This window comes from Kryptolebias marmoratus, linkage group LG1 (genome assembly GCF_001649575.2).
Source record: "Kryptolebias marmoratus isolate JLee-2015 linkage group LG1, ASM164957v2, whole genome shotgun sequence".
Classification (NCBI taxonomy): Eukaryota; Metazoa; Chordata; class Actinopteri; order Cyprinodontiformes; family Rivulidae; genus Kryptolebias; species Kryptolebias marmoratus.
The window spans coordinates 28,638,262-28,663,707 of NC_051430.1; the positions used below are offsets into that span (position 1 = coordinate 28,638,262).

General features: G+C 40.1%; 3 protein-coding genes across 4 annotated transcripts; 1 reads left to right on the plus strand and 2 right to left on the minus strand.

Moving 5' to 3' along the window:
* Window positions 1–901: 901 nt before the first annotated feature.
* On the minus strand, window positions 902–10,188 carry slc2a8 (solute carrier family 2 member 8). Its single transcript, XM_017427778.3, has 11 exons — window positions 10,099–10,188; window positions 9,841–10,003; window positions 8,204–8,366; window positions 7,631–7,837; window positions 6,288–6,387; window positions 4,599–4,810; window positions 4,325–4,474; window positions 4,041–4,149; window positions 2,650–2,814; window positions 2,385–2,530; window positions 902–1,591 (listed from the first exon to the last, which is right to left on the minus strand). The coding sequence occupies exons 2-11, from the start codon at window positions 9,933–9,935 to the stop codon at window positions 1,445–1,447; spliced, it is 1,494 nt and encodes a 497-aa protein (XP_017283267.1). The 5' UTR covers window positions 9,936–10,003; window positions 10,099–10,188; the 3' UTR covers window positions 902–1,444.
* A 255-nt stretch (window positions 10,189–10,443) lies between these two features.
* Window positions 10,444–17,486, plus strand: LOC108242768 (tetratricopeptide repeat protein 16). 2 transcript variants are annotated; one of them, XM_025008487.2, is made up of 13 exons: window positions 10,448–10,937; window positions 11,298–11,446; window positions 11,615–11,705; window positions 11,803–11,940; window positions 12,179–12,279; window positions 12,660–12,786; window positions 13,280–13,494; window positions 13,798–14,096; window positions 14,662–14,803; window positions 14,911–15,076; window positions 16,125–16,285; window positions 16,387–16,528; window positions 17,154–17,486. In XM_025008487.2, exons 1-13 carry the CDS (start codon window positions 10,905–10,907, stop codon window positions 17,268–17,270), a joined length of 1,881 nt encoding a protein of 626 aa, XP_024864255.1. In that variant the 5' UTR covers window positions 10,448–10,904; the 3' UTR covers window positions 17,271–17,486. The 2 variants fall into 2 exon arrangements, with proteins under 2 accessions (XP_037830473.1, XP_024864255.1); XM_037974545.1 differs by lacking the exon at window positions 17,154–17,486 and having other exon boundaries at window positions 10,444–10,937; window positions 16,125–16,306; window positions 16,387–16,518.
* A 2,644-nt stretch (window positions 17,487–20,130) lies between these two features.
* mymk (myomaker, myoblast fusion factor) lies at window positions 20,131–25,446 on the minus strand. Its single transcript, XM_017427810.3, has 6 exons — window positions 25,138–25,446; window positions 24,763–24,877; window positions 23,880–24,028; window positions 22,554–22,670; window positions 22,286–22,426; window positions 20,131–22,162 (listed from the first exon to the last, which is right to left on the minus strand). The coding sequence occupies exons 1-6, from the start codon at window positions 25,270–25,272 to the stop codon at window positions 21,962–21,964; spliced, it is 858 nt and encodes a 285-aa protein (XP_017283299.1). The 5' UTR covers window positions 25,273–25,446; the 3' UTR covers window positions 20,131–21,961.

Here is a 25,446-nt window from a genome sequence, read left to right on the forward strand (position 1 = left end):
ACATTACCTTTTTTATGCTACAAACCTTTTAAAGTCCCTCTGTACATATTTTATTTACATATTAAGCCTCAGATGCATGTTGGACAAACTTCTACTTGGTTTCAACAATATCTCCTAAATTATTGTAATATATTAACAAATCAATACCAAATCTTACTTTTCACATATTACCAGCTTATATTTAGCAGCACAGCTGGTTTTGTTTAAATATATGAAATTTATTTCTGAACTTTAATTATGATTCGTAAGGTGTTGCTTTAATCTGTTTACTTTAATATACTGATTGGAAGACGCTGTTTAAAAGAAAAATAAAGAATCATTATTGTGGTACAAGACGTTCAACAAAATTAATTTTATTAATTTAATGAGACATCAGTGTCAAAGTGAAGAAACCTGGAGACTAATTTCAAATTAAATACCTATTGGAGCCATTATAGAAAAGTTTAAAAGAGTAAAACAATTTTCTGTCATATCAAACAAAAAAAACAATTATTTTTCCCATTTGTCAATGAAAAAGTAAAAAACAACATACAATTCATATGACACAAAATGTAATTGAAAAAAAAAAATCAGTAAAATAAATTGTGCACAAGAGATACATCTTTAAACCATTTCTGTTCAGGAATACAACAAAAGAAATCACGACAAAAGACACCCGTATTTACAGTTTACAGCTGGAAGATTTTAAAAAGCCTCACTAAGTCTGTTTCCTGTTTTTGTTGTGGTTAAAATGAGTTTAAATTGTCGTAAACAGCAACTCCGTCATTACAGGATGCATTCATCGTTTCTGTAAATGTAAAAAGTCCTTAAAGGCCATTTTGAGAAGCCGCAGCAACAAACGTCATCACAGAGTAAAAATAAAAAATAAAAATAAAAATCCTCCCATTTTTTGTTGTTCCACTTAGCATTGTGGAAGCTGATTTTAAAATAAAATAAAATAAAACAACAATAATTGTACAACAGAACTTAAACTGAACAGGATGATTATGACTTGAGCTGTTTTAACTCAATCTTTTCAAAAAACATCTTTATCACAGTAAAAGTTTTGTTTTTTGGCCTCCATTAAAGCTGCCGTTAAAAACCTCTGGGTAAAAATATAACAGTCTTTAGTAGAAACAACTACTTTAAGCCAAACCTCGGTTCTTTAAATTAAAACGGTCAAACTCCCAGCAACTGAAGACTTTTTCAATCAGAAACTTGTCCCGACAGAAGCAGTTTTAGTCGTACCTCACTAATGCAGCTCAGTGGCACCGTTTGTTTAAAATAAACAACAAAAAACTTTCATAAAGGGAAACGAACAACAAGTGTTTTAATCAGCTTCACGTTATTTCAGGAGATTTTTTTTTTTTTTTTACAATGCCCACAGAGCATCCCTTCAGGAACGGTCAGTTTTACAAATATATATATAAATGAGGTCTTTGAGTTTTTCCATCATGAGGTGACTTCATGGACCTGATGTGCCTCTGAAAATGGCCTCGATCTGCTCCAGAGTCTTGCCTTTGGTTTCTGGGACGAGGAAGATCGTGAAGACGATGTTGAGGGCGCACATGCAGGAGAACAGCCAGAAGGTTCCCGCGCTGGTTAGACCAAGCTGAGAGGGGGGGAAAGACATTTATAAAAACATAAATCACACATAAAGGCAACAGGAATGTTAGGAACAAACACAAAGGTGCAGTTACAAACTTATAGATTTACCTGGGTGAATGAATGCTGATCTAACTACTTCTGCACCCTTTGTGCTACTTTAAACATTCATATATCAAAACATTCAGCTGATTCAGAGGATGGGTGCTGTGACTTGTAGCTTTTATTTTATTTTCTTAATATTTAAATTTAGTTTCAAATAGAAATACATTAAAATCTCCTCAGTTCCTTAAAAAAACATTGTTGTCTTTGAAATCTGCTTCAGGTCACCCAATCTATTTTTGTTTTCTTGTGTTACTCTTTGCTTAAAGCTGCTGTTCTGCTACTTTTAACTTTAAACACCTTTTGCTCCTTTTAGCTTCAACAACTCAGTTTCAGCTTCTTCAGCAAATGTAATTTCTCTAGTTCTCATTAAATATTTATGTAGCCTCTAAAAGGGAAAAGGAAACTATGCAGTTCATTACCTGCATATTATGATGCACTGACTGATTATGAAGCAAAGATTAAAATAAAACAAATCTCTTCTTAGAAATCAAGCATGCAAATTAAAAGGCTGCAGAGGAAAGGAGAATCCTCAATCCTAAATCTGATGTTTGAGAACATCCTCTTATAGTTCCTGTGTTTGACCAGAAGAATTTATCTTTTTGAGCCAACTTACTCTGGATATCAAACTGGAATAAAGAAACAAGCAGTGATAAAGTGGTAATTGTTCTTTGTGCGGTTTCCTGTTGAGCACTCACCATCATGTCCTGGAAGGTTTTGGTTACGACAAACGCCATGCCCCAGTTGGTGAGGACCACGGCGGCGCCAGCGAACCCTCTCACTCTGATGGGGATGACCTCTGACATGATGAGCCACGGGATCGGACCCCACCCAATGGCAAAACCTGGACACGACAAAAATCAGTCAAATCATACAGTCTGCAGGGAGCATGGGCCAGCAGACACCAAGTTATTGCTTGAAAAAGTGATAATCATCAGATAAACTTGCATTTATGTGACTCACCTGAGATGAAGATGGCCATGCTGGTCAGGGCCAGCCAGGTCAGGTCGGCGTGTGGTTCTGCACCCACTGCACTCTGGACATCCAGTGGCGACGGCGTGCTGGGAGGTTTGGGCATCAAGTAGAAGTATACCCCAAATGTGGTGGTGCTGATCATCATGGCAACACCTGGGGTCGATTAAATTACAGAACGAGAGAGCTGGCGTTAAAGGTTGATGCATGCAAAAGATCTACAACCAGAATATATCCAAAAAGATTCAGTCTGTATGGCTAATACAGAAACAATTTAATTAAATATTTCCTGTATTTCATTGCAGAAAGTATAAAAGCAAAATGTTTCAATAAAGTTAAAAACAAAACAAAATTAAACTAGCATTTTTTAAGACATGCATATTGCCCTCAACTTTTCATGGCAAAGTTTTAAACAAAGATCTTGTGCATCAGTTAATGCTTGGAGACAATTCTCAGCTACCACCACACCAAAATGTAGCTCAATATCTGCAAAAGTGACTGAGTGAGAGCTGTTTTTGTCTTTGCTACAGCTGAGTTAAGGTGCAGTGGCCATCTTGAATGGGGTTGTACAGCCAATGATTACTTTGAGTCTTCGAGGAGCAAAGATAGACAACGGATCTCCAGTTTGTCAACAAATGTGAGAAAAAAATCATTAAACTGATCCTCAAAGATAGATTGGTAGTAGGTTTGCAGATTTCTCAATCTACAGCAAATCTGGAGGGATTTTCAATGAGTAAAGAAAGACGAAGCAAGTTTAAGCTGGTCGGACATGACCTCTGACCCCTCAGACAGAACTGGTGTCAGCAACACGGCCCAAAGCCCGGATCTGTCACGGTCCTGGGCCAGAAAAGCAACATCTGCTGCCTTCAAGGCCACAACTTTTCCAAGGACGTCTTTGTATTTTTAACGAGACGACGTAAAAACCACATTCTGCTCACATTACTAAGACCGAGGGAGAGGAGGGGACAGGGACTGGCCTGTCCTAAAGTCCTGACCCGTCCCCAACAGAAGATGTGTGGGGAATTCAGAAACCAAATGTGTGACAACATCAACCCTGTACTGTTGCTCACCTACGGTAAATCAAATGCAGAACTCTTCAACACTTTTTATCTTCAATGTTAGAACCTTTAAAGTGTTGTAAAAAGGACTTGCAATGTTACAAATGAGTAAAACTTTCCCATCCAAGCTTTTTTTGGACTAAAAAAAGAAGAACTGGTGTAAATTAACAAATGAAATTAAACAGATAAGAAAAAAAAAAACAAACGTCTTGGGTTCAGATTGCAGTAAAATGAAAGTCAAAGTAAATGTCAGACTTTTTATCCTCGGGTTTCTTCGCCTCTGATTTGGTGCTGTAGTGCAATGCATTCAAAGAACGAGGATACCTGAGATGGTTAGAAGGATTTTCCTGCCGGCCTTGTCCATAATCAGAGCTGCGATGGCCGTAAAAACCACCTGAATCAGAGCGATGATCACTGAAGCCAGGTCACTGTTCTGGGAAAATAAAACAACATCGTTCCCACGTTACAAAAACAACAAACAGACAAACACGCACACACACACACACACACGATCGGCCACTTTTAATGTGACAATAATGAGAAAATATTTATGAAGTGCACTCACATGTATCTGTAAGAGAAAGTGAAAAGTTTGGAGTGTGTGTTACCTCGAAGTGCGCCTGTTTGAAGATAGTCTCGGCGTAGAACATGATAGCGTTGATCCCAGTCATCTGCTGAAAGACCATCAGCATGACGCCGATCATCAGGGGCTTGTAGATCCCGGGGTCCCTCAGGTCAGACAGGTGGAAGCTTGAGCCCTGGGAGACAACAGAAACAAACTTTTAAACGTGCAGGGAGTGAAACATCTTCTGACCCTCTGAGCTGAACCGTAAGAACATTCTCCTGAGAACTACGGAGGAGATGCGATGATCATCGCCTCACCTGCTCCTCACAGGCCTCCTCGATGCGAGTGCACTCCCACTCCACAGGAGCATCCGGCCCTCGCAGGAAGTGCAGCGCGTTCTCGGCCTCTCGCCTCTTCCCCTTTGACAGCAGGTACCGGGGCGTTTCTGGCATGAAGCACATGGAGACCATGAGCAGCGTTGGAGGGATGGAGCAGCAGATCGCCAGCCAGCGCCAGTCCATGAAGAGCCCTGCAGGACACGCAGAGACACGAGACTTTAGAGAACTTCAGAGACAAGACTCTCAGCAACTTCAAGAAGAAAAATATCTAAAATGACCATCAGAAAAAAAACTTTATATGTGCACAGGTATTTGTTTCTGAGGGACAGCAGATGAGTCGCACAGAAGAACTTGGAGCTTTAAACTAAGATCATTTCATGTTGAGAAATGATGAAGCTTCAGCAGTTTGCCTCAAACCTTGACAAGAAAATTATGCAACACTTTGCATGATCTGTCAGTGCTTTGAGTATGCCTTGGGGATGACTCACAGCTACTACCAGTTATAGACATCTTGCATTTGTAAAGGTTGATTAGCTGTGGCAGCCATCTTGCATCGGGTTGAATTGGAAATGGCATTTTGAACCCTTGTTTAGTGATATAACTCTGCTAAGACCGTTGTCCTCTGATTGACACAACTCATTATAGCTTACATTGACCACAAACTCAACACACTGTCCTGATGATCCACTCTGATTAATAAAAACACAGCAAAACTGACATTTTTGTTAAAGAGGAATTCTGATAAACAGTTCATTAAAACTTTTGGCAAACAAACAAAACAAAACTGTATCTTCAAGCTATTCTTAAGAATGGTTGTTTAACATCTTTAATCAGCCAGTAGCTAAGCTGAATGTAAGAAAAACAAACAAACAAATCATTTTTACACCAAAACATGGACTCTGCTGCTTGGGTGGAGTCATGTCAGTTCAGCAGGAAATCCTACAGCTCGGTTCTGGACGGATTGTGTTCAGATTACCAAATGTATGTGGGTAAAAAGAAAACATTTCCAGCGTACACTGACACTGCTGATGACTGCATTTATCTCTATCTAATTGCAATCTGATTGCTCAGGACAAAAATTAAAGACAAGTCTGAACGGAGCCTAAGTTCATGCCTCCAGCCCTCACTTCGAGTGTATAAAACCCTGCGGGCTTCAAATATCCACAGGACTCAAATACTGACTTTCTTTTGTTTATCTGACAAAAAGGAGCCAGAAGAGCTTGAGATAACCCACCTCACAAGACCCTCCAGCTTTTATTGGGAAAACGTGAATGGCATGTAGCAAACGAGATTAGCGAGACGCAGTTATGTTCACACCGGTCAAACAGAGGCTGCTGTTGAAGAGGAATCTGATCAGATCTAAGGACAATCATGTCACCTGACAGGCAGCTGCTCACCTCTTCCTCAAACTATCTGATCAAGAGTGACAAAGGAGTGGGATAACCTCGGATAAAACCCTTAAAACTACTCAGAGCTGTCTCAGAGTGTTTGATTGAGTGATAAAGGCAGACGATCAGGCAGAAGAATTACTTATTGATCAGAGGGCACAGCTGTGGACGGAGATTTGTTAGTTTCATCGTGTAAAACTCTTAATGATTCACAGATCAGCTGCTCCCACCGCTTCATGAGTCTGAGCCTTCAGAGTGTTAGGAAGGAATAATCACACACCTCCAAGATAAACTCCCATGATGCCCAGCACCACCATGAGCTGGACGCAGGAGCCTAACAATCCACGAACCTTCTCATGTGCCGTCTCTGAAATATAAAGCTGAGTGGGAAGAGGAGAAAAAAAAACCCAATTAAATTAACTTTTGTTATTATTTATTTTGCATAAAATACACAAAAATGCCAAAGCAGTGAGTGAAAATAAGTCAACCTCATAATTTAGTAGTTTTGCAGAACCACCTTTAGCGGGATTAGCTCTCAATCATCTTCTGTTCGATCTTATCACTCTCTCACGTGGTTGTGGAGGATTAACGGCCCACTCTTCTTTTACATGTTGAATCAATCATTCAGGTTTGCAGACAATGGTGTCTGCACAGGTCTCTCTTAAGATCCTGCCACAGCATTTTAATCCGGTTGAGTTTCTGGACTTTGACTGGACCGTGACATCTTGATTCTTTGCTTTTTGAGCCGTTCTGTTGTAGATTAGCTGCTGCGTTTAGGATCATTGTCCCAGTTTGGTCCAAGCTTGTCAAACAGATGGCGTCTAACTCCAGAGTCTATTTATTGGTTTACAGAAGAGTTCATGGTTGACTCAATGACTGCACGGTGCACAGGTCCTGCGGCTGCAAAATGAGCCTAAATCATCACCCCTTCACCACCGTGCTTGACAATCAGTAAGATATTTTGTGCTGATAGCTGTGTTTGGTTTTCTTGAAATATGGAGCTGTGCATTATTGGTAAACATCTCCACTTTGGGCTCCTCTGTCCAAAGAACGTTGATCCAGAAGTCATGTGGTTTGAAACTTTACAAACCTAAGCCGTGCTGCCATGTTTGTCTTCGAGAGCAGAGGCTTCCTCTTGCAAACCCTTTGAAAAAGATTCAGTCTTTTTCCTAACTGTAATGTTGTAAACATGAACTTTTAACTTGCCTGCTCTTTCTCAAAGCATTGCCTGGTCTGACCTTGGGGTGAACTTGATGGGACGTCCACTCCTGAGAGGACTGGCAGGACTGTCCTGAATGCTTTTCCACTTCTGAATAATCTTTCTCTCTGCAGAGTAAATGTTGGAAATGGCCCTACAACCTTTCCAGATTAATGGGGATCAAGCCCTACTTTCCTAAGGTCATTGCTGATGTCATTCTGTCTTGGTGTTGTGTTAACACAACAGTACGCTCCAGAGCAAAGTGCCAAAACCTCCTGCTTTTATAGAGGCAATCACACTGATGATGATCAGCTAATGAGGTGCATCTGATCAGTTTAGCTTTTTACAGGATGAAAAATAAGGGAATGAATAGTAGTATCAGCTGTGTTACTGTATTTAAGGTATAAAAAATGGTCATATCTTACCGGGACCACCAGTGATGTGACTCCGCTGGCGAGGCCGGTGAGCACCCTGCCCGCGTAAAACATCCACACGTTCTGAGCCGCGATGATGATGGTGAAGCCGAAGACGAAGGGCAGCGCGCAGAGCATCAGGCTGAGCTTCCTGCCGATCTTTTCCACCATCCAGCCTCCCAGCAGCCCCCCCACGGCCGCTCCCAACGTCACTATGGACTAAAACAGCAGACAGTCGCTCACCTCTGCAGGTTTGACTTCATATTCTGCCAAACTAAACCCAATAACAGCTTATCACAAATAACAGTAACAGTTCGAATGTGAGAATTCTAAATAATCTACTGTACATCATGGAGTCATTTTAAAAAATCCTGATTATTGGTCTTCATTGTAAAGCATGTAGAGCTTTGGTTTAAATAACTACTGTACATGTTTTCTTGACTTGTGCTAAAACAAGAACCTTTTTTCTTTTTGCTGTAATAAGTATTTTTGGACACCATGTGATGACATAAAGCTGCTGATGCAGCCTGATATCAGCTCTCCCTTCGGGCATGTGATGTTACGTAATCGTGACTGACTCCATACCCCAAACCAGGAGGCCTGGTCATCGTCCAGCCTCAGATGAGGGTTGGAGATCTTCTTCAGCTCGGGGATGGCGGGGGAGCTGTATCCCAGCACAAACCCAAAGCTCATGGGACCCAGAACGGAGGCTAACGTCGCCAGGTACAACTTCCTGTTCTTCACTTTGCTGCGGACAGAAAGAAGAGGAGCGTTAGGCATGCTGCAGATTGATTTTCTGCAGTTTTTACATGTATAAATGAAATCCATTTTTTATATTTTGAAAGTATAAATAAAAATATTTTTTTTCAAATTAAAGTTTTATGAACAAGTTTAATACATAAAGTGAGGACAAACAGACAGTTTAGTTGATATTTGTGTGAACATACGCTGCTGTTTTCAGTACATTTTTTAAAATCAAACTACTTCAGCAGACTTTGTGCTGATTTAGTCGCTCATACATCAAAACATTCAGCTCATTCAGGAGATGGGTGCTGTGACTTTTGGTTTTTGCAACTTTTCGGTTTTTCAAAGTATTTAACTTCATTTAAATAGAAATCCATCTCTTCAAATCCTTCAAAAACATTGTTCTCTTTTAAACATGCTTCAGCAAACTTGCTCTAAATTCTTCTAATGCTATTTTTAGTTTTTCACTAGCCTTTTGTTACTTCTAGATTTTAGCTACCTTTCTGATTCTTTTAACTTTATTCCCAATGCATTTTTGCTGAAAATGAAGTTTCTCTATTTCATTAATTATTCTTTTAAGTGAACTTTTTTAAACCTTAATTTTGAAGTAAAAGGATCATTTGAAAATGCAGGGTTTACATTTTTGGGGGTTTAGATAAACAGTTCCACACTTTCTTTGTAAAATAAACACTTTTTGTTGCTTAAAATAAGTCACGAAAAGGCAATGTTGAAAATGTAATCACTTTAACAGCTCTCGGTTGTTTTGTGTGAAGACATTTTGAATGTTAAGGCAGCTGTCCTGGTCCAAGTGGCCTCCTGCCCGGCATGTTTTAGGCGTTTCCTCCTGTCTCAGTCAGGAAATCTGAACAATATTTTTCCTCATTAAATGAAAAACTTTTAAGCAAATTTTGGGAACAGCTGCCAATTATCATGGGTTATTTGTTTAACTACAAAAAACCTGAAGTGATTGAAAAAAGGTCACTTGTATGTAAGCTTAGATTCAGTAAAAGTGCCTTGTTTACAGTGAGTGCGTACCTGCATTTCAGAGCCGAATATCTGGAAAACTACTGAAGTCATTTGATACAGCTCAGGGTAACCTAATGTTTGATTTCACAGTTTGCGATGATGACCTTTAACAGCTACTTATTAAAAGGTTTCTGAAGCACCGAACGACAAACTGATGAGAAAGTTAATTCCTTTAAGCCAGGTTTGTTGAAGCAGGGAAGGCATGCCTCCAAGGGCCAGGGTTGGAAAACATCATGTGCAAACTGACTTTTTATTCCTTGATGAGACAAAACAGACAATTTGAAGACACAACTTTGGGCCCTGGGAGCTAGATAAGGATGTTTTGTCCCCCATTTATTTATTTGACAGCTGCAATAACTGAAAGGGCAAAACATCTGCACCCCTCAGATTGTTTGTGTTATGGTGGGTGTTTTGTTTGGCCTGAGCTGGTCCATGTAAATCTGTAGGCCGACCTGAGGTAAGCATCCTGCTCGGACATGAGTCCCGTGGGGTCCTGGTCTCCACTCTCCGCGCCCAGCAGCCTCCGTCTCTCATTCTGGATGTCCATACCGACGGCGGCGATCCTTCCCCTGGTGGCGTTCAGCTCCTCTTCCTCTCCTCTGACATGGAACCAGGCTGCACACGTGGAGAAACAACAACGGCTCTTTGTACAGAAATAAGAAAACAACCAAAAAAAGAATGAAGCTGCAGTTTTACAGAACCACACTTACGTTCCGGCGAAGCGACCAGGTGGCTCTTTGCTTCCTCCACCGGCGGCCAACTTGCTTTATCAACATTTCTGTCAGCTGACCGGGCGTGAGTTTCAGCTTCTGCGACTTTCAAAATAAAAGCCTTTTGGTACTCGTCACGTTGTGCCACTTTAGCCGGTTTTCTTTAGTCGGGATTGCGTGTAGACGTTTTCTAAAACCTCAATACAATTACAATCACAAGTCTGCTACAAGTAATGTGCCCCCCTTTTTTAATAAGGCGTTCATCGTCTTTGAACGCGCGATCCAAAAATACCAAATTCTCCGAGCATTATTACTCCAAGGGTGGAATTATGCAAACCGATGCTTCTAAATCAATCACTGCTTTTAAACACTGCTTTTATTTTAGCTTCTTACAGACAAAATCAGCTAACTGTATCGTGTCAAAGCCCTTTACAATCATTTTCTAATACTAGCATAAATGCTAGCAACAATGTGTTTTTTTATTATCCACAGCGTTTAAATAAATTAATAAAATAAACATGTGAGCAGAACGATAACTCGTTTTTGTGATTTATTTTAAATGTTAGATCGCGTCTAAAAACAACGATTAGGTTAAAACAGTTTGAATATCTTTATAGAATCCAAACAAAATCGGAAACAGGAGAGGAGGAAACATCTCGCTTTAAGTAAAGCCTCTTTGTTTGAGTCGGTTTCCATAGAAACAACCAGATTTAAGACTTGGGCCTATTAAACCAGACAATTTTATGAAACGAAAGTTCGCGTAAAACACGATTTAGGTGCTGTTTTGTGAATTTATTTTTCAAATAATGAACACCTCAGAGGAGACAAATAATCAAAGGGTAAGTTAATTATTTACAAGTAGGAAAAAGTAAATAAAGCTTTTTTCTTTTTTTCTTTGCTGGATAACAGCTAGTTACCTAACCATAGAAAAACAAGGATCTGGTAACATGTCTTTGAAGCCAGATATAACAAAAATAAAGTTAATTTTTGTTACCAAAATATGTATATGTATAAGATTGTACAATACCATTTTAAAAGGAACTTTTCTTATTATTAGCTGAATCCTGGAAAAAATAAAAAAAACATGATCCAAAACCCCCAAGTTTAACAAGCAGCTGTTACACAATAATGTTCAGTTTTCAGTGCAGCTTTTATTGTGATTTATTGCCCCTTCATTTTAATATTTTGTTGTCTTTCAGCACGAAGGCGGGCAGAGTTTATTTCCAGCAGAGACGGTGGGCGAAACCAGGAGAAAACCTGGTAAAAGTCTTCAGACAAGCAGAGAAACTCACTGTCAGCGACCGGAACTGCAGGGGAGCCTCATCATTCAGAGCAAAGCTGCAGAGCAGTAAGAAACATCAATGAAAGACACATTCAGGAGGAAATCTTCATCGTCTGCTTTAGGATAATACCAGAAAAACTAATTCTAAGGGCTTTTTTTAAATCAAAAACTGTGTATAGCGTTTAAGCAGTTGTTCTGATTATTGAATAATGCTGATGGAGTTTGTTTTAACAGCTACACAAAAGGAAAAGAGGTGATGGAGAAGTGCCAGTACGAGTGGGCCGTCATCTGTTTTTCCAAAGCCATCACTTTGCAGCCGAAGCAGGTCTTTTAAACGAAAAACGACGCTTACACATACGGTTTGATTTAAGGTTATCACTGATGACATTTTTAACCCCGTAACATTTGCTGCTGTGTTTCAGACTGAGCTGCACGCGCGTCAGGGGGACGCCTACCTCCAGCTGTGTGACTTCCAGTCAGCAGCAGCGTGTTATAAACGAGCCCGTCTCCTGCAGCCTGGAGCTTTTGACGCCTGCTTGGCCTTCATCTACAACCTCCAGGTGAAGTTGCTACATTATTCTTATTTTATGCTGATGGGGATTACTTTTATTAGACCACGCTGTTAATGCGCAGGGCATCACTGATAAATAGAAACTTCAGCTGTCTGTGAAACACCTAATGGTTTTGTGACTAATGGTAGTTGGACTCAGAGTTAGATCCAAGTCAGTTCTTCAGTTGCTCTGATGAACCCTTCAGAGAAAAAACTACAGAGACGTTTCTGTTTCCTGTTGTCCTCAGGGTCAGTGTTTGTTTGATCGGGGTCTTTTCCTTGAGGCTCTGGAAGCTTTCAAGAGAGCCACTGAAGTGAAGCCAGACTGCAAGATTTACAAAATCAGAAGGTCGGGGACACTGTGGCTTTATCATGCATATACTGGTTTATATCTAAGATAAACTCTTTACAGAGGCTTTTAGTCAAACTGAGCAGTGTTGTTGTTTTTGTGCAGAGTGTCTAAGCATGCAGAAACCCCGAGCTGCAAAACCAAAAGAACCAAATTAAAAGTTTGAGAACATTTTACAGATTTCAAATAACACTGATGTTTCAGGAAACACATTTTAAAAAGAGAACTGTACTAAAGACGAGAATAAATCAGAAAACCTTTTGTATTTCAGGGTTTCTGACAAACAAATAGCCAAAAGCACCCAGCTTAAATGGGATATTTGCTCTTTACAGTTTTATCTGATGTGTTTTATCGACTGTTTTTGTTCATGTTTCTCTCAGTTTGTCCTGTCTGACGGCTGCAGGTCGCCACGGCGACTGTCTGGAGGAGCTGAGTGAATTAATAGCTGAGAGTCCCTCTGCCGACCTTTACATCGTCAGAGCTCGAGTTCACAAACTGATGAACCAGGTAACAACTGCGGAAACGTCTTTCACCAAAAACAAAACACACACACACACACAGCTAAACCTTCACAGGGTCACTCACTGAAAACTAATGATGCCAAACTACTTGTTTGACTCTCACTCATGTTTCTAAATCTGTAAACAGGCAAATTAAGCATCTTGAGCATCAGCTAAAACAATGAAAGACAAACAGGGTTAAACACGTCTGATGGTCATCTTCCTACATGTTCCACAACTTAAGAACCCCTCAAATAAGAGAGACAAAGAGAGGTTTAAAAGTCTTCCAGATCTGCCCAGAAAGCGACTTCTTGATTTGTTCTTGCTCCCTCCATCACTAAGTTTCATTATTCCTACAGTCACACCCTGGAACTAAAGCTTTATGTGTCAAAATCCCAAACTGACCGCTTTCATAGAGTGTGATGTCTCTGTTTACTTTGTTTTATTTCAAATGTTATCCCTGTTTATTTCACACATTTAGAACTTTCTCCTCTGCCCAGACATCTCTCTGTTTTCAAGACGTGAAGTCGGCGCTAACTTTGAAGCCGACGTGTCAGGAGGCCGAAGCCCTGCTGCTGCAGCTGCAGGAGGCGAGTGAGGAGGCCCGGCAGCAGGCGGTACTCAGGACTTTAACGGGTCAGCTGCAGGAGGCCCTCTGTTTGATCAGCACCGCTCTGCAGGGCAGCCCGCAGGACGCACGCCTCTACCTGTTCAGGTGAGTCGGACATTTAATTATTATAGGTTTGTTGGCTTTGAGAACAGCCTAATCTAATTATGCTACTTTTTGCCTTTTCTACTTTTAGCTTCTAGTTAGTCTTTTGCTAGTTTTGGCTTTTAGCTCATCTTTTGCTTCATTTAGGTTTTAGTTAGATCTTCATCCTTTTAATATTTAGCTTCATGTTCTGCTTCTTTTAGCTTCAACAGCTCTGGTTCAGCTTCTTCAGTGAAGTCATTCAGCGCTCGGTGTTCACAGAAAATATGATTTCTCTCGTTCTTATTCTTTTGTTTTTTTCATCAGAGGGATTCTGTACCGACGCCTGAAAGACTTCACATCTGCCATCGAGGATCTGGTCCAAGTTGTGGAGCTCATTGAGGAGGACCAGGTCAGGAAGGAGGTCACAGGTCAGACAGCGGCTGAAGTCAAGAAAGACCAGAGCGAATCTGTCCAAAAGGAGGCGCGGATTCAGCTGGCGCTCACCTACAATGACTTTGCCGTTCAGTGCTTCAGCGGAGGCCTCTACATCGAGGCAACTTTACTTCTCAACAAGGCCATCAGGGAGGAAAAGGGCCTGGCTGGTCTGTACCTGAACCGAGGAGGTGAGATGTTACACCTGGTCTGTGTGAGGCCAAAAGTAATGCAGAGTTTTATTGGCCATGATCTAAACTCACTATAAGTTTAAAAAAAAACACAAAATGTCGCTCAAAAATCTTCCTAATCACCATCAAACAAAAATCTGTGACCTCCTGAATAAAAGGAGCATCCAGTTTGCAGGTAGTTTTCTTCACTTGCTCTGGATATGAAGAAATTGATGTTTATTGTCCAGGTAAGGAGCACATGACAGGAAGCCTTATGACACTGAAAACGCCATCCTAACAGGTGCAACCAGAAAAACCTGATAATCGTTAGTCAGCAGACCTGAGAAAGACACTTCTGTTTCACTTCTCTCTGCAGATTATAAAACACGTTTCTCTGGGTCTGTTCTGAACTGAACTTTCACATGATTAAAAAAAAAGCTCATTGCATCCGGAAATAAATAGTCTCTGTTCCTTAAAATTACACATTAGATGTTTTTATGAACATTTCACTGACACGCTTGTGGAGAAGATATACAGACTATTTAGTTTTTGAAACAATAAAAATAAAGAATTTGTGTTTTTTCAGATTGTTTCTTCAAACGGGAGGATTGGTGTTACGCCCTCCTCGACTACCAGCAGGCTGAGGAGATGTTACCTGATGACCCCGCTGTGTGGCTCCGCCTTGCCGTCATCCACAACACGCTGGGCTCTTCCTGTTTCCAGAATGGGTCAGAACCGCACACAGACACATTTCGAACCCCTTACACTTTATGTTTTACCCAGCAGGAATGAAGACATCCCACTCGGATGTTTGTGAGTTTTTGTGTCTCTACAGGTGTTTCAAGGAGGCAGTGGATATGTTTTCTCTGGCCCTAAAGTACAACCCCACAGTCGGTCAGTACTACGAGAACAGGTCAAAGGCTTTCCGTAAGGTTTTAAACTTGAGAGGGGCCAGAGAGGACTTCATCTGTCTGCTGATCCTGGACCCTAGCAATGAGGAGGTCAGTTCACGTCGCCTGGAAGGACGTCTTTTCTGATCAAAATGTAGAGAAACATGTCGACACATCCAGTCAGCTGTTGGCGACAAACTTAAGGTTCTGCAAAATCCAGCATAACTATTAGAGACTCTGATTTGGTCGTTCATCGGTCAATTTTTTATGCTAAATTTTACCCACTGTGCCATGAATGGTGGGTGACTGAGGTGGAAAAGAACCCAAACACAGAACTATGCAAAAAGGAAGGCAGGTAAATTAAAAAACAAACACAAACCAGGCAACATGACTACAGCTAGACGGAGGACCTGACAAATGATCAAACTGAATCCAGGGCTATGTGTTCTTGAGATGCAGTGACTAAATGATTGTTTGTGTGACAATTACTATAAAAGGCTAGTTATGAAACGTCAAAACAGGAAGTAAACTGAACAGAAAGTGCAGAACTTCTCTATCAAAATAAATCAGGAAGCAAACACGGGACAGAGTGAGGTAACTAAAACCTCATACCAAACATACCGAACCCAAGATAAACCTGACAAAATCCTAACTCACTACAAGATGAGAGCACGAATATAAGTTGGTCTGAAGGGTATCTGCGCTCACTTTTAGAAATAGTGTGTAGGTGGCGTTCAGAAAGCCAAAGCCAAAGATCTTTATGAATATTTTTGCATAAATTCCCAAACCTTGACCGGTCCTCCAGTGATCAGAATCTCAGAAATACAGGTTTTTATGTGAGTCATTAACAGAACCAGGTTGTCTATCAGCCTTAAGATCAGCTAACACAAATGTGTTATATATGGTCTGTATATTTTTAATCACAGGTAACACAATAGACTTTAAAACAAAGACCTGATAAATATAGTTTTATAGTTTACTTTTGATGAAGTTGTCTTTTCAGCTTTTTTATATAGAGGCAGTTCACATCAGGTCAGAAAGAAGCAACAAGTCCAAGTCTTAACAGATAACACGATGATAGAAATCTGAAATCGGCTTTCATTAAAGCTCATTTCCTTAAATGTCAGTAAATCATGTTTGTATCTGTTTATTTGTGCAGGTGCCTCCCATGCTCATGAGTTTGTTTCCTGGCAGCAGCGTATCTGAAGTGTTATCCAGCACGAAAGGCCTGTCGATCCGAGCGAAGCTGACTGAAACCATCCAGGCCTGGAGCTCCTCTTCTGATCCAACACGGTCCACAACACCAGCGTCTCTTATAAGGCAGGGAGACATACAGTAAAGGCAAATCTGATCCTTTGGTTCGAAAATTAGGATTGCATATATTCAACAGGTTTCTTAAACATGTCTCTTGTTTTTTTTAGTCTGGGAGAAAGTGTCCAAAAGATGAGTCCGACCAAGGAGAACACAACGAGTCAAACAGAAAAACTGTCTGAAGCTGCGAAGGAGCTGAGCTGGTGTGTGAACGGAGAGGACGAACAGAGGATCGCAACGGCCCTTCTGCAGGTACTGAACAAAGAAATCAGGTCTGGATGCAATCTTCAAGTGTACACAAAGTGTGTGTGTATATATATATATATATATATATATATATATATATATATATATAAAAGAAATATTCAGAGCAGCTGCTCTGTGAGGAGATTGTAAATCCTTGAATAGCGGGCAACCAGACTTTGTTTCTTGGTTCACTTCTCATCCAAATGATTTTTTTTAGTTTAAAATAAGTTATTAGTTAAAGACATTTCAAAAAGCCACATAGAGAAGTGCTTCTAAAAGCAGCTACATGTATGAGATGTGAACCATTTAACTGTCTTTACGAGGTATAAGTTACAATCTGCAGCTCAACAAATGTCTGTTCTCCTTATAATTTTGACACATTTTTCTCTTTGAAACAAACATTGAAATTGAACACGTGTTCAGTTGTTGGGTAAGCAGTGATATCACTCATTACTTCAGTTAAATAAGGTTTCTGTTTGCTTTTAATATGAGCAACAAAAAATCCAACCAAAGACAGATGCTGTGGTTCGTTTTATTTCTCTTGGCCACAGTTGTATGTTGTCTGTCTGAGAACGTTTTTTTTATTTGTGTCGTTGGCAGCCATGTTTCTTCGTTCCTCTCTGTTTGGCAGGTCGTGGAAGCAGTGGAGACGTCCGGCCCCAAACGTCCGGCATCGCCCCACTGTAGGCCACACCCCCCACCATCATCTCCATCCACCTCGTCTCAGAAGGGACAGTCGGAAAAATAAGATCTTATTTTACTTTTCTGTTTTACTCTAAAATTATTTAGTAACTTGATGAGCCAGCGGGTCTGATTTTATACTGTAGAAAACTTCATAACTGCAGTTTAATCAACTTTTTTAGGTGCTTTTAAAACAGAGGTAACACTAAAATGTCCCCGTTTACTAAAAACTCTTTTGTTGGCCTCTGAAAACTCTAAATGTAACATTAAAATGTTTAAATTACATGTTCGTGATGATCTGTTTGATTTCTCAGGTTTGTTTGTTATGAAAACAACAATATTAGGTAACACCAACGTTAGATGACACATGGACACGTTGATATGTCAGCACAAGAAATACGCAAGACATCTGTATAATTTTAAATTAATTTATAAATAAACGAAAAGGAAATAGGAAAAGTGGAGATTTAAGCCAGTTAAAGGTGTTTCAGTTTAAGTCAGCAGCTCGTTTTTTTTTTTATTGTCATAAATTGTTGTAATATGTTCTGCAGTCCAAAAGGTGGCAGCAGAAGAACTGTGGCTCGGCAGCATTTCTTATGACGCTGTTAGATGTAACATGATTTAAAAACACAAATATATAAAGAAATGCATGGAGAAATTTAAAAACTGGTGCTAGGTTAATATTTATTAATATTGGCATATTTATATAGTTTCAAATGTTTCTTTTCATAATTGAAACATATTTTTCTCAATATATTTCCTTTTTTTCTGTAATTTTTATTTTTTAAGACACTTCTTTCATGAAGGGGAAGCTGTTCAGTTCAAATATCTGCACTCAGAGGATCTGCAGATTACATTTAGAGTCCGATTTCTTTCAATCACAGAGAAGTTTTTAGATTTAAAGTTGTTATATTAGCTGTAATGGATTTGTATGCAGATACAACCCCACGCCTTCATAGAGCTTGGCTTCTGGACTTGTTGAGTCCTTATTTAGTTTCTCTGAATAATTTCTGCGCTGATGATAAAATCATTTCCAAACTTTCTTTTGGGAATCAGCGTCTTTATAACTTTATTCCTCAAAGACTCTGAGCTCTGCTTTGTGACCAAATACTGATCAGAAATCACCTGTTTGAAGCAACATCTATCTACATTTTTACAGTGTTTGTCATAACTTTTTATGTAAATATGTTGCAGGCTTAAAGCGCAGACTTGTTTTGTGCCAGCTTTTATTTTGGAGATTTACTGGATGTATTTGTCAGGTTAAACAGTTTATAAAATCCGAGCTGTCCATAAAGCGTTAGACATGATAGATGTGTTATTTTACAAATAATATTAACTTTATATTAGCTTATTGTGGAAACTTGAACATATGGTTTCAGACAAACAAAAAGGTAGAACTTCAATAATTTCTGTTTTTTATCCTGTTGCTACAATTAGCTGATAACTAGCAGATGAAACAACAATTAAATGATAACAAAATCTACTTGACAAATGTTTACTGTATGACAAATTTAAAAAGGTACCTTTATCTTTCTTCACATCGAAGAAAAATAAACTTTAGCAGTTTGTTCCTAGCTGCTGTGAAGCTTGGCAGGAGCAGCGTCTGACTGGCTGCTGAAGTGTAACTCTGGTAATTAGTTTCAGCGGTGCAGACGTGTTGTGGCTGCAGCTGCGTGGTTTTCTCAGGGAGGCAGCTGACCCCGCAGCATGAACAGCAGCTGTGGCAACAGCTCACTTACACACACACACACACACACACACACACACACACACACACACACACACACACACTACAATCACTTTGGTGCATGATTGGTTTTCAGGTTTTCAGGAAAAGTGATAAAGGTGGATTTTATGGATGCACCAATGTCACATTTATCTTCAAACCAAGTACAAGTACTTACATTTGAGTACTTGTACTGATATGAGTAATTGATAAATGCCATTACATGTCTTAGAATTAGTAGAACCGCCAATTACAAATGTTATTTGTTCCAACGGGTGATATGTTTTAGAAAAATTGTATTTTGAACACTTTTTCCCATAAAAAAGGGGGGATTTAAAGTTAATCATGTTTAACAAACATCACAGTTTCAACTCAACAGAAGCAGTTTAATATTAAGAAAACAGTAATGTGATGGACAGTTTGTCGCTGATGTTGGTCCTCCTCCACCACCTGACTGCTTGTGGTATCGAAACATCTGCATGAGCGTGGGTACATGCACACGGTATCAGATACCGATAACAGTGCTTCCCCAGTGGATCTACACCCCCTTGTTGAATATCAGAAAAAGTTTTGCTTTGCGGTGCAAAAGCATCTCTGTGTGATCTTCTGACACTCGCTGAAGTTCTGCTTTGTCGTCTATCAGTTCTCTTCAAGGCCGTAAACGGCGACACAGCTGATGTTTGTACAGATGCTCGATACGGTTTCCAGCAGACAGACTCAGGCTGGGTCCAAAAGCAGTGAGTGTGTCTGATTCTGTTCATGCTGATCATAAAATCTTTGAACTGCAAAGGTTCTGTTTGTTCTGACAGCTCTTTAAATTAATGGTTCCCAAACCTTTCAGCTTCTGATCCACAGAAGAGGCTTGTGACCCAGACTGGCTGTTAATTAGCCAATAAAGGTGGGACTAATGACAACACAATTTATTTTTTTATTGCCTGCTGCTACAGAAGGTGTGTACATGTGATTGTTAGGAAAATATCTCGTGAACCACTTGACAGATTTTAATGAAACTCTTAGGAAGTAATGATTGGATGTGCGTCTAAAGCTGATTAACTTTTGAAGTCAACCCAATTCAAAACGGATGCCACAGCTAATAGACAAAAAAATGTATATAATGCAGTGGATTTTACAGTTATTCAGCTAGTCACTGAAAGTCATCCCCAGCAAGCACTAACAGATTCATTCCTTCAAGAAATACTACTCGAAGTATATATCTTGTTTAAATTTAAGTTTAAAAGCATACATTTATTTTTATTTTTTTATTTCTGGAGATCATCATTTGGTATTTCACAAACCACAGTGAGATCCTGACCTCAACTCAGAGAACGACTGCTGTGTTGGTGGTATACAGTTTAATGAGTGTTTTTGACAATAAAACGTCTTTGCAGGTATATTCGTGCAGTCCTGTATGTGTGTGGCCTTCAGCCCCTCTGCAGAGTGCAGCGCAGACAGTGGTCATAAAGGAGCTGAATAGTTTTTCACACTTGTGCAATAAAAGGCTCACGTTCCCGTCCTGTCAGGGGCTGGAGATGCAGCCAGCCGGGTTTCTGAGTGCAGACAAAAACACCTTTCTCTGGGCGCTGGAGCTGGCGGTTTGGCCCCAGCTCAAAACATTCCCTAATGGAGGGAAGACTGTTTTGTCTGAGATACGTGGGACAGGTTTGTAGTCTTTGGGTAGTGTTCGGGGCAGGTGACGTGCGTGCACACACAACTCCACGTCCTCCTGAAGTGAAAGTGAAAGATGATATGTGGGCTTAAAATTGGATTAGTGTTGCTAGACTGAAGTGGGCCTTGAAGTATGTGCCAGTCAGGGCTTTTCTCAGCTCAGCTTCTGCAAAGTATGGATTGCAGCTTTATGACAGTGATGCAGGTAAAGGTACTCCTTGCAACTATGAACTCAGACATAAAAAAGGTTATCCTGAACTGTATCAAATTATGTCGTTTCAAAGAGTTTACTCCAGTAGTTTTCCAGATATTTTCACGTGAAATGTGGATCCATCCTCAGTGTAAATAAATAACATTTATCTGCATACTTTACTCAACAACTTAAACATAAATACATTACAGTACATCAAAACTGACAGACTTTTTCAGTAATTTAAGGACATATAAACCGTAGATATGAGGAGAAAAATGCACATTTTGTTTCTTGCTTTAGGAATTCTTTTGACAGATCTTGATGATATTACAATGAGACATTTCATTTTAATTTCCAAACATCAGTAAATTATCAAAAAGCAAATGCAAACAATTCATGCTGCAATAAATTATAACATCACATAGTCTGAGCAGAGCAAATGGGAACAGAAATCATAGCAGAAGTTCACCTACTCATCCAAAAAACATCAAGACGCCTCAGACAGACTGATGTCTGGGCGGCTCCTTCACCTCCTTCAACGTCTGAAGCTTCACATGACATATCTGGCACTTTTAGGACAAATAAAATGTTGAACTGGGTTTTACAGTCTAATAATTCTTACAAGAGGCGTGGTTCCTTTTTCTAAGAGATAAAAAAGAGAAGGAAGAAACGACAGAAAGAGGTGAGCAGACGAACATTTTCCCCTGAGGAACATCTCTAAGGACAATTTATATATTTTGGAAAGATAAACCATATGCCGGTTTGCTCTTCTCATAAATCTTCCAGTCAGTTTTACTGGCTTGTCTCCGCCGCCGTCTCTGTGTTCGTGCTGTGTGTGTCCTGCTCCATCCTCAGCTTTGGACAGCTGGGTTCTGATCCGAGGCCTAATTCATCGCCTGATCTTTCCTCAAATTTTATGTCGGGTCACGTTTGTTTATTTGTCTTTTGGCTTCGGTGGCTGGAGAATTCCTCAAGTTACTGCTTAAATATTCCACCAGCCAAAAATGACATTTTGGAGGCAGGGAGGAACATCCACATGTTTGTTGGTTTCCTGTTAAAGGAGATTTACTTACCAGCCATATATATGTTTATCAGCATTTGGCTGGCAGTTTTTTGGCGAGTTTCCAGCTGTTTTATTTAGCCGTCGGACTGACAGACAGTTGTGTTTGTGGGTTCACTTCCAGCCGTTCATCTCTTTGAGCTTGCTGATGCTGGTTCCTTTGACAGGCGTGGACGGTGGGGGGCTGTACAAGGGCAGGGTGGGTGAGCTGTCCTCTCGTCCCAATAGCTTCTTGGTGGGCACCGTCCACACCGACCGAGACAACTTCTTCTTTGGTTTCTCTTTCTTCTCCTTCGAAGAAGCAGGGGTCATGGTCTGGAGAGGAAATGAGAACAGAGTTAGGCCAATGCAACTTTAATTTCTGCACAAACTCTGCATCTATCTTGTTGTCAAACGGAGCCATTTCGCTGCACACTTCATTATCTAAATGCAACATACACAACAGCAGAGAGTCAAGCAGCTGAGTTTCACAGCGTTTTGTCCTGTCCCTCCATAGCGGTTCTTCTTCGGCAGCAGCAGCACAAAGGAAACAGCCAGGGACAGATGGTAGAAGCTATGGACATAGGCGTAGTCCCACTCCTGCAGTGAAAAGGAAAAGCGTTCAGTTACGCAACCGGAGACTTTACATAAAATATAAAAGATAGAGTCGCAGATGAAGTTCAAACATTTATCTTTTGGGCTTGGTTTTATTTGGATGATGAGTCACCTCAAAGTAGAAGCGGAGCATCAAAGCGAGAGCACCGAAGCAGCAGCCTGGACCGACCTGCTGCGTGTACACGGTCTTCTCTGGATAAACCGCCCTCAGCTGTTTCATCTTCTGCAGCTGGAACAGCAAGAGCACATTACAATAACGTTCACAAATTATCCACACACACACCAATGAAATCACGAGCTACTTATAGCGTGAGACCAAAGAGAAAAGGAACAAGGATGTAAAGCAGAGAGTGGTTGGAAAATTAGAGAGATAAAAGATTTTATGATGGAGATTTAAAAGGAAACTAAAGAAACTGTATTTTCTACAAAATCACAGTGATTGCGAAGTGCTGAAGGACTTTAATGTAATTTAATGAAGAGTGACCTGTTCGTTAAAATAGGCAGAGCAGAAGCTAAAATCAGCAAAACAGCTTTAACGATAACGAAAACCTAGAATTACCAAAATTGTAGCTGAAAGTTCATATAAGCCACATGTGTCAAACTCAAGGCCCGCGGGCCAGATCCGGCCCTCTGTAACATTTCATCCGGCCCTCTAGTCTGGGACAGATCGAGTCTCTGATTCTTATTTTGCTTAAAAAAACTGAGCCTAATTAGTGAAGTTTTCTCTCGACAGTGACTTAGAAGCCAACAATATATAGTTTTAATTTCTGTATGATCAGGTTTTTGTTGATAGCTTTTAAAAAAAATCAGTTTTAATGTTTAAAAAATTTATTTAAAAGCTGAGTGAGGTGTAAGAAATGACAGCTAATGATGTGCTTTTTGAAGTTTGATCTATTTGGTTGTGTTCATTAAAGTATGTTTGCTCTAAATTCTGTATAATCTGTAACTGGGAAAAGGTCATTGATATTTCTATATGAATGATTTGACATAATGCATCTAATACCAAGGTTAATTTATGTAATTTTTAATAAATATGGATCGTGATTGGCCCTTGGCTAGGACCAAATTTTTAATTTTGGCCCCCTTGAGTCACTGGGTTTGACACCCCTGATTTAGGCAAAACCATAAGTAAAAGCTAAAATTAGGTACATTTTTGCTAACAGCTTGAATTAGTTACCTATATCTAAAAGGAGCATAAAAAACAAAAATAGAGCAAGTATGTTGAAGTAGATTTCAGAAGAGTTAAAGTCATAGCACCTTATTCTCTATCAAGCTGAATGTTTTGTTGTATAAATGGTTAAAACAGGACAAAATACTTGGAAGCAGGAAAACAGGAAATCAAAGATGTGACTGCTGAAGCAGAATTAGCAGGAGTACAGGAGAAATACTGAGATTTAAGACTCCAAATAGGAACTATTTTCTGGCGTCTGTCGCTCACCCATTTGATGGTGATGATGAAGACGGCTGATCCAATCGGGCCAGAGTAGACTCCATACCCCCAACGGTCCTGGTAGATCCTCACAGCGATGGTCAGGACTCCAAACATCGTCATGCTGGAGCGCTGTGGTTCATCGAAATCTCCCAGAGCTGGAACAACAAGCCAAATATATCCATACAATGAATTTCCAAACTTCTTTGGTCTTCTTTAAAATTCAAATGATTGAAATTCTTTTTATTCGCTTAGCACCACTTAACAGGTGAGAAGCCAATCCGTAAAAACAGCAAACATTATACTAAGAACCAACGATTAATTTTACGTAACAGATTTGAAACATCAATCCAAATCAGCCAGGAGCACAAATTTATTGCAAGCTGTCCAGATACAGCCCAAAATAAAACAGTTTTATTAACTGAGTTTAAACTTTATTAGATATCTTAGACATTTTTATGAATAAATTTGATTATTTGGCTCTATTACAGAACAAATATATACCAAAGAAAAAGTTCAGCTGTTAAGTGTTTGACTTTGTGCTGCAGGGGATTTAAAGGCCTTCGATAAGAGACCTCAGGGCTTTAAATGGGACACGATCATGTGTGTATGTGAGAATAACAACAAGTGTTTCTGAGCACACGTGTTCAGATCTCAAAGACACAACATATGTCAGGAACAACTGCAGCGGGATGAGCTGCCTGGTTGTTTCTGCTCCTACCGTACGCAAGGAGAGGCGACTGGTTCTTTCAAAAAGTGTCCACATGCAGAACAAAACAGTCACAAGTTCAAGTTTTTCAGAACGATTCATAAACGTAACACAACACAGGCCGAGATGAAGACAAGCGGAAGGTGACAGGAGGCTTGTGTGTTGGTTTTCTGAATAATTTACCTATAAGTGTGACCCACATCGAGAGCGCCGTCCCGTAAACGGTAAAGTACTCCAGAATCTCATATCTCATGAAACACAGTATGGAAAGGCCCGGCCCATCACAGGCATGGAAGATCTGCAGGAAAACAAACAGGATGTGTTGCATAAAACTCATCAGGGTTTGGCTGGAAGTCTTATCTGAACTTTGATTTCAAAATGTTAAGTTCAAGGTAGGCAAACATCTTTAACTTTGGTTACTGGCTGCAATTTGGTAACGTTTGTGCAGATTCTTTTCTGTAAAATCACAGAAATATAGACTACATTTATTACAACCTTACAACAAGAAATATCAGAACTATCGGTCAAGATTTCAAGCAAACAATGTGAAGATCTCACCGCAGTGAAGAACATGGTGAAGAAGTAGACCATGGCCTCCATGTGGAAGCCCCTCTTAGCGGCCACGCTGGCTGTCGGCAGGAACACCAGGCTGCTGACAGTCGGGAGCAGCATCTTGGCAATAAAAGCCCCCATGACTGAATCCGATCGACAAAAATGTCCTCTGCTTCTATAATTTTTAACGAAAAGGCGACGTCATGTATGAGGTTTTCGTTCCCCTGTCCTGATTGTGCCGGGGTCCAGTCTTCAGCAGGATGGCATTTATGGGTCATACACACTCCCCGTGCAGCCTGAACACACCCAGCTGTC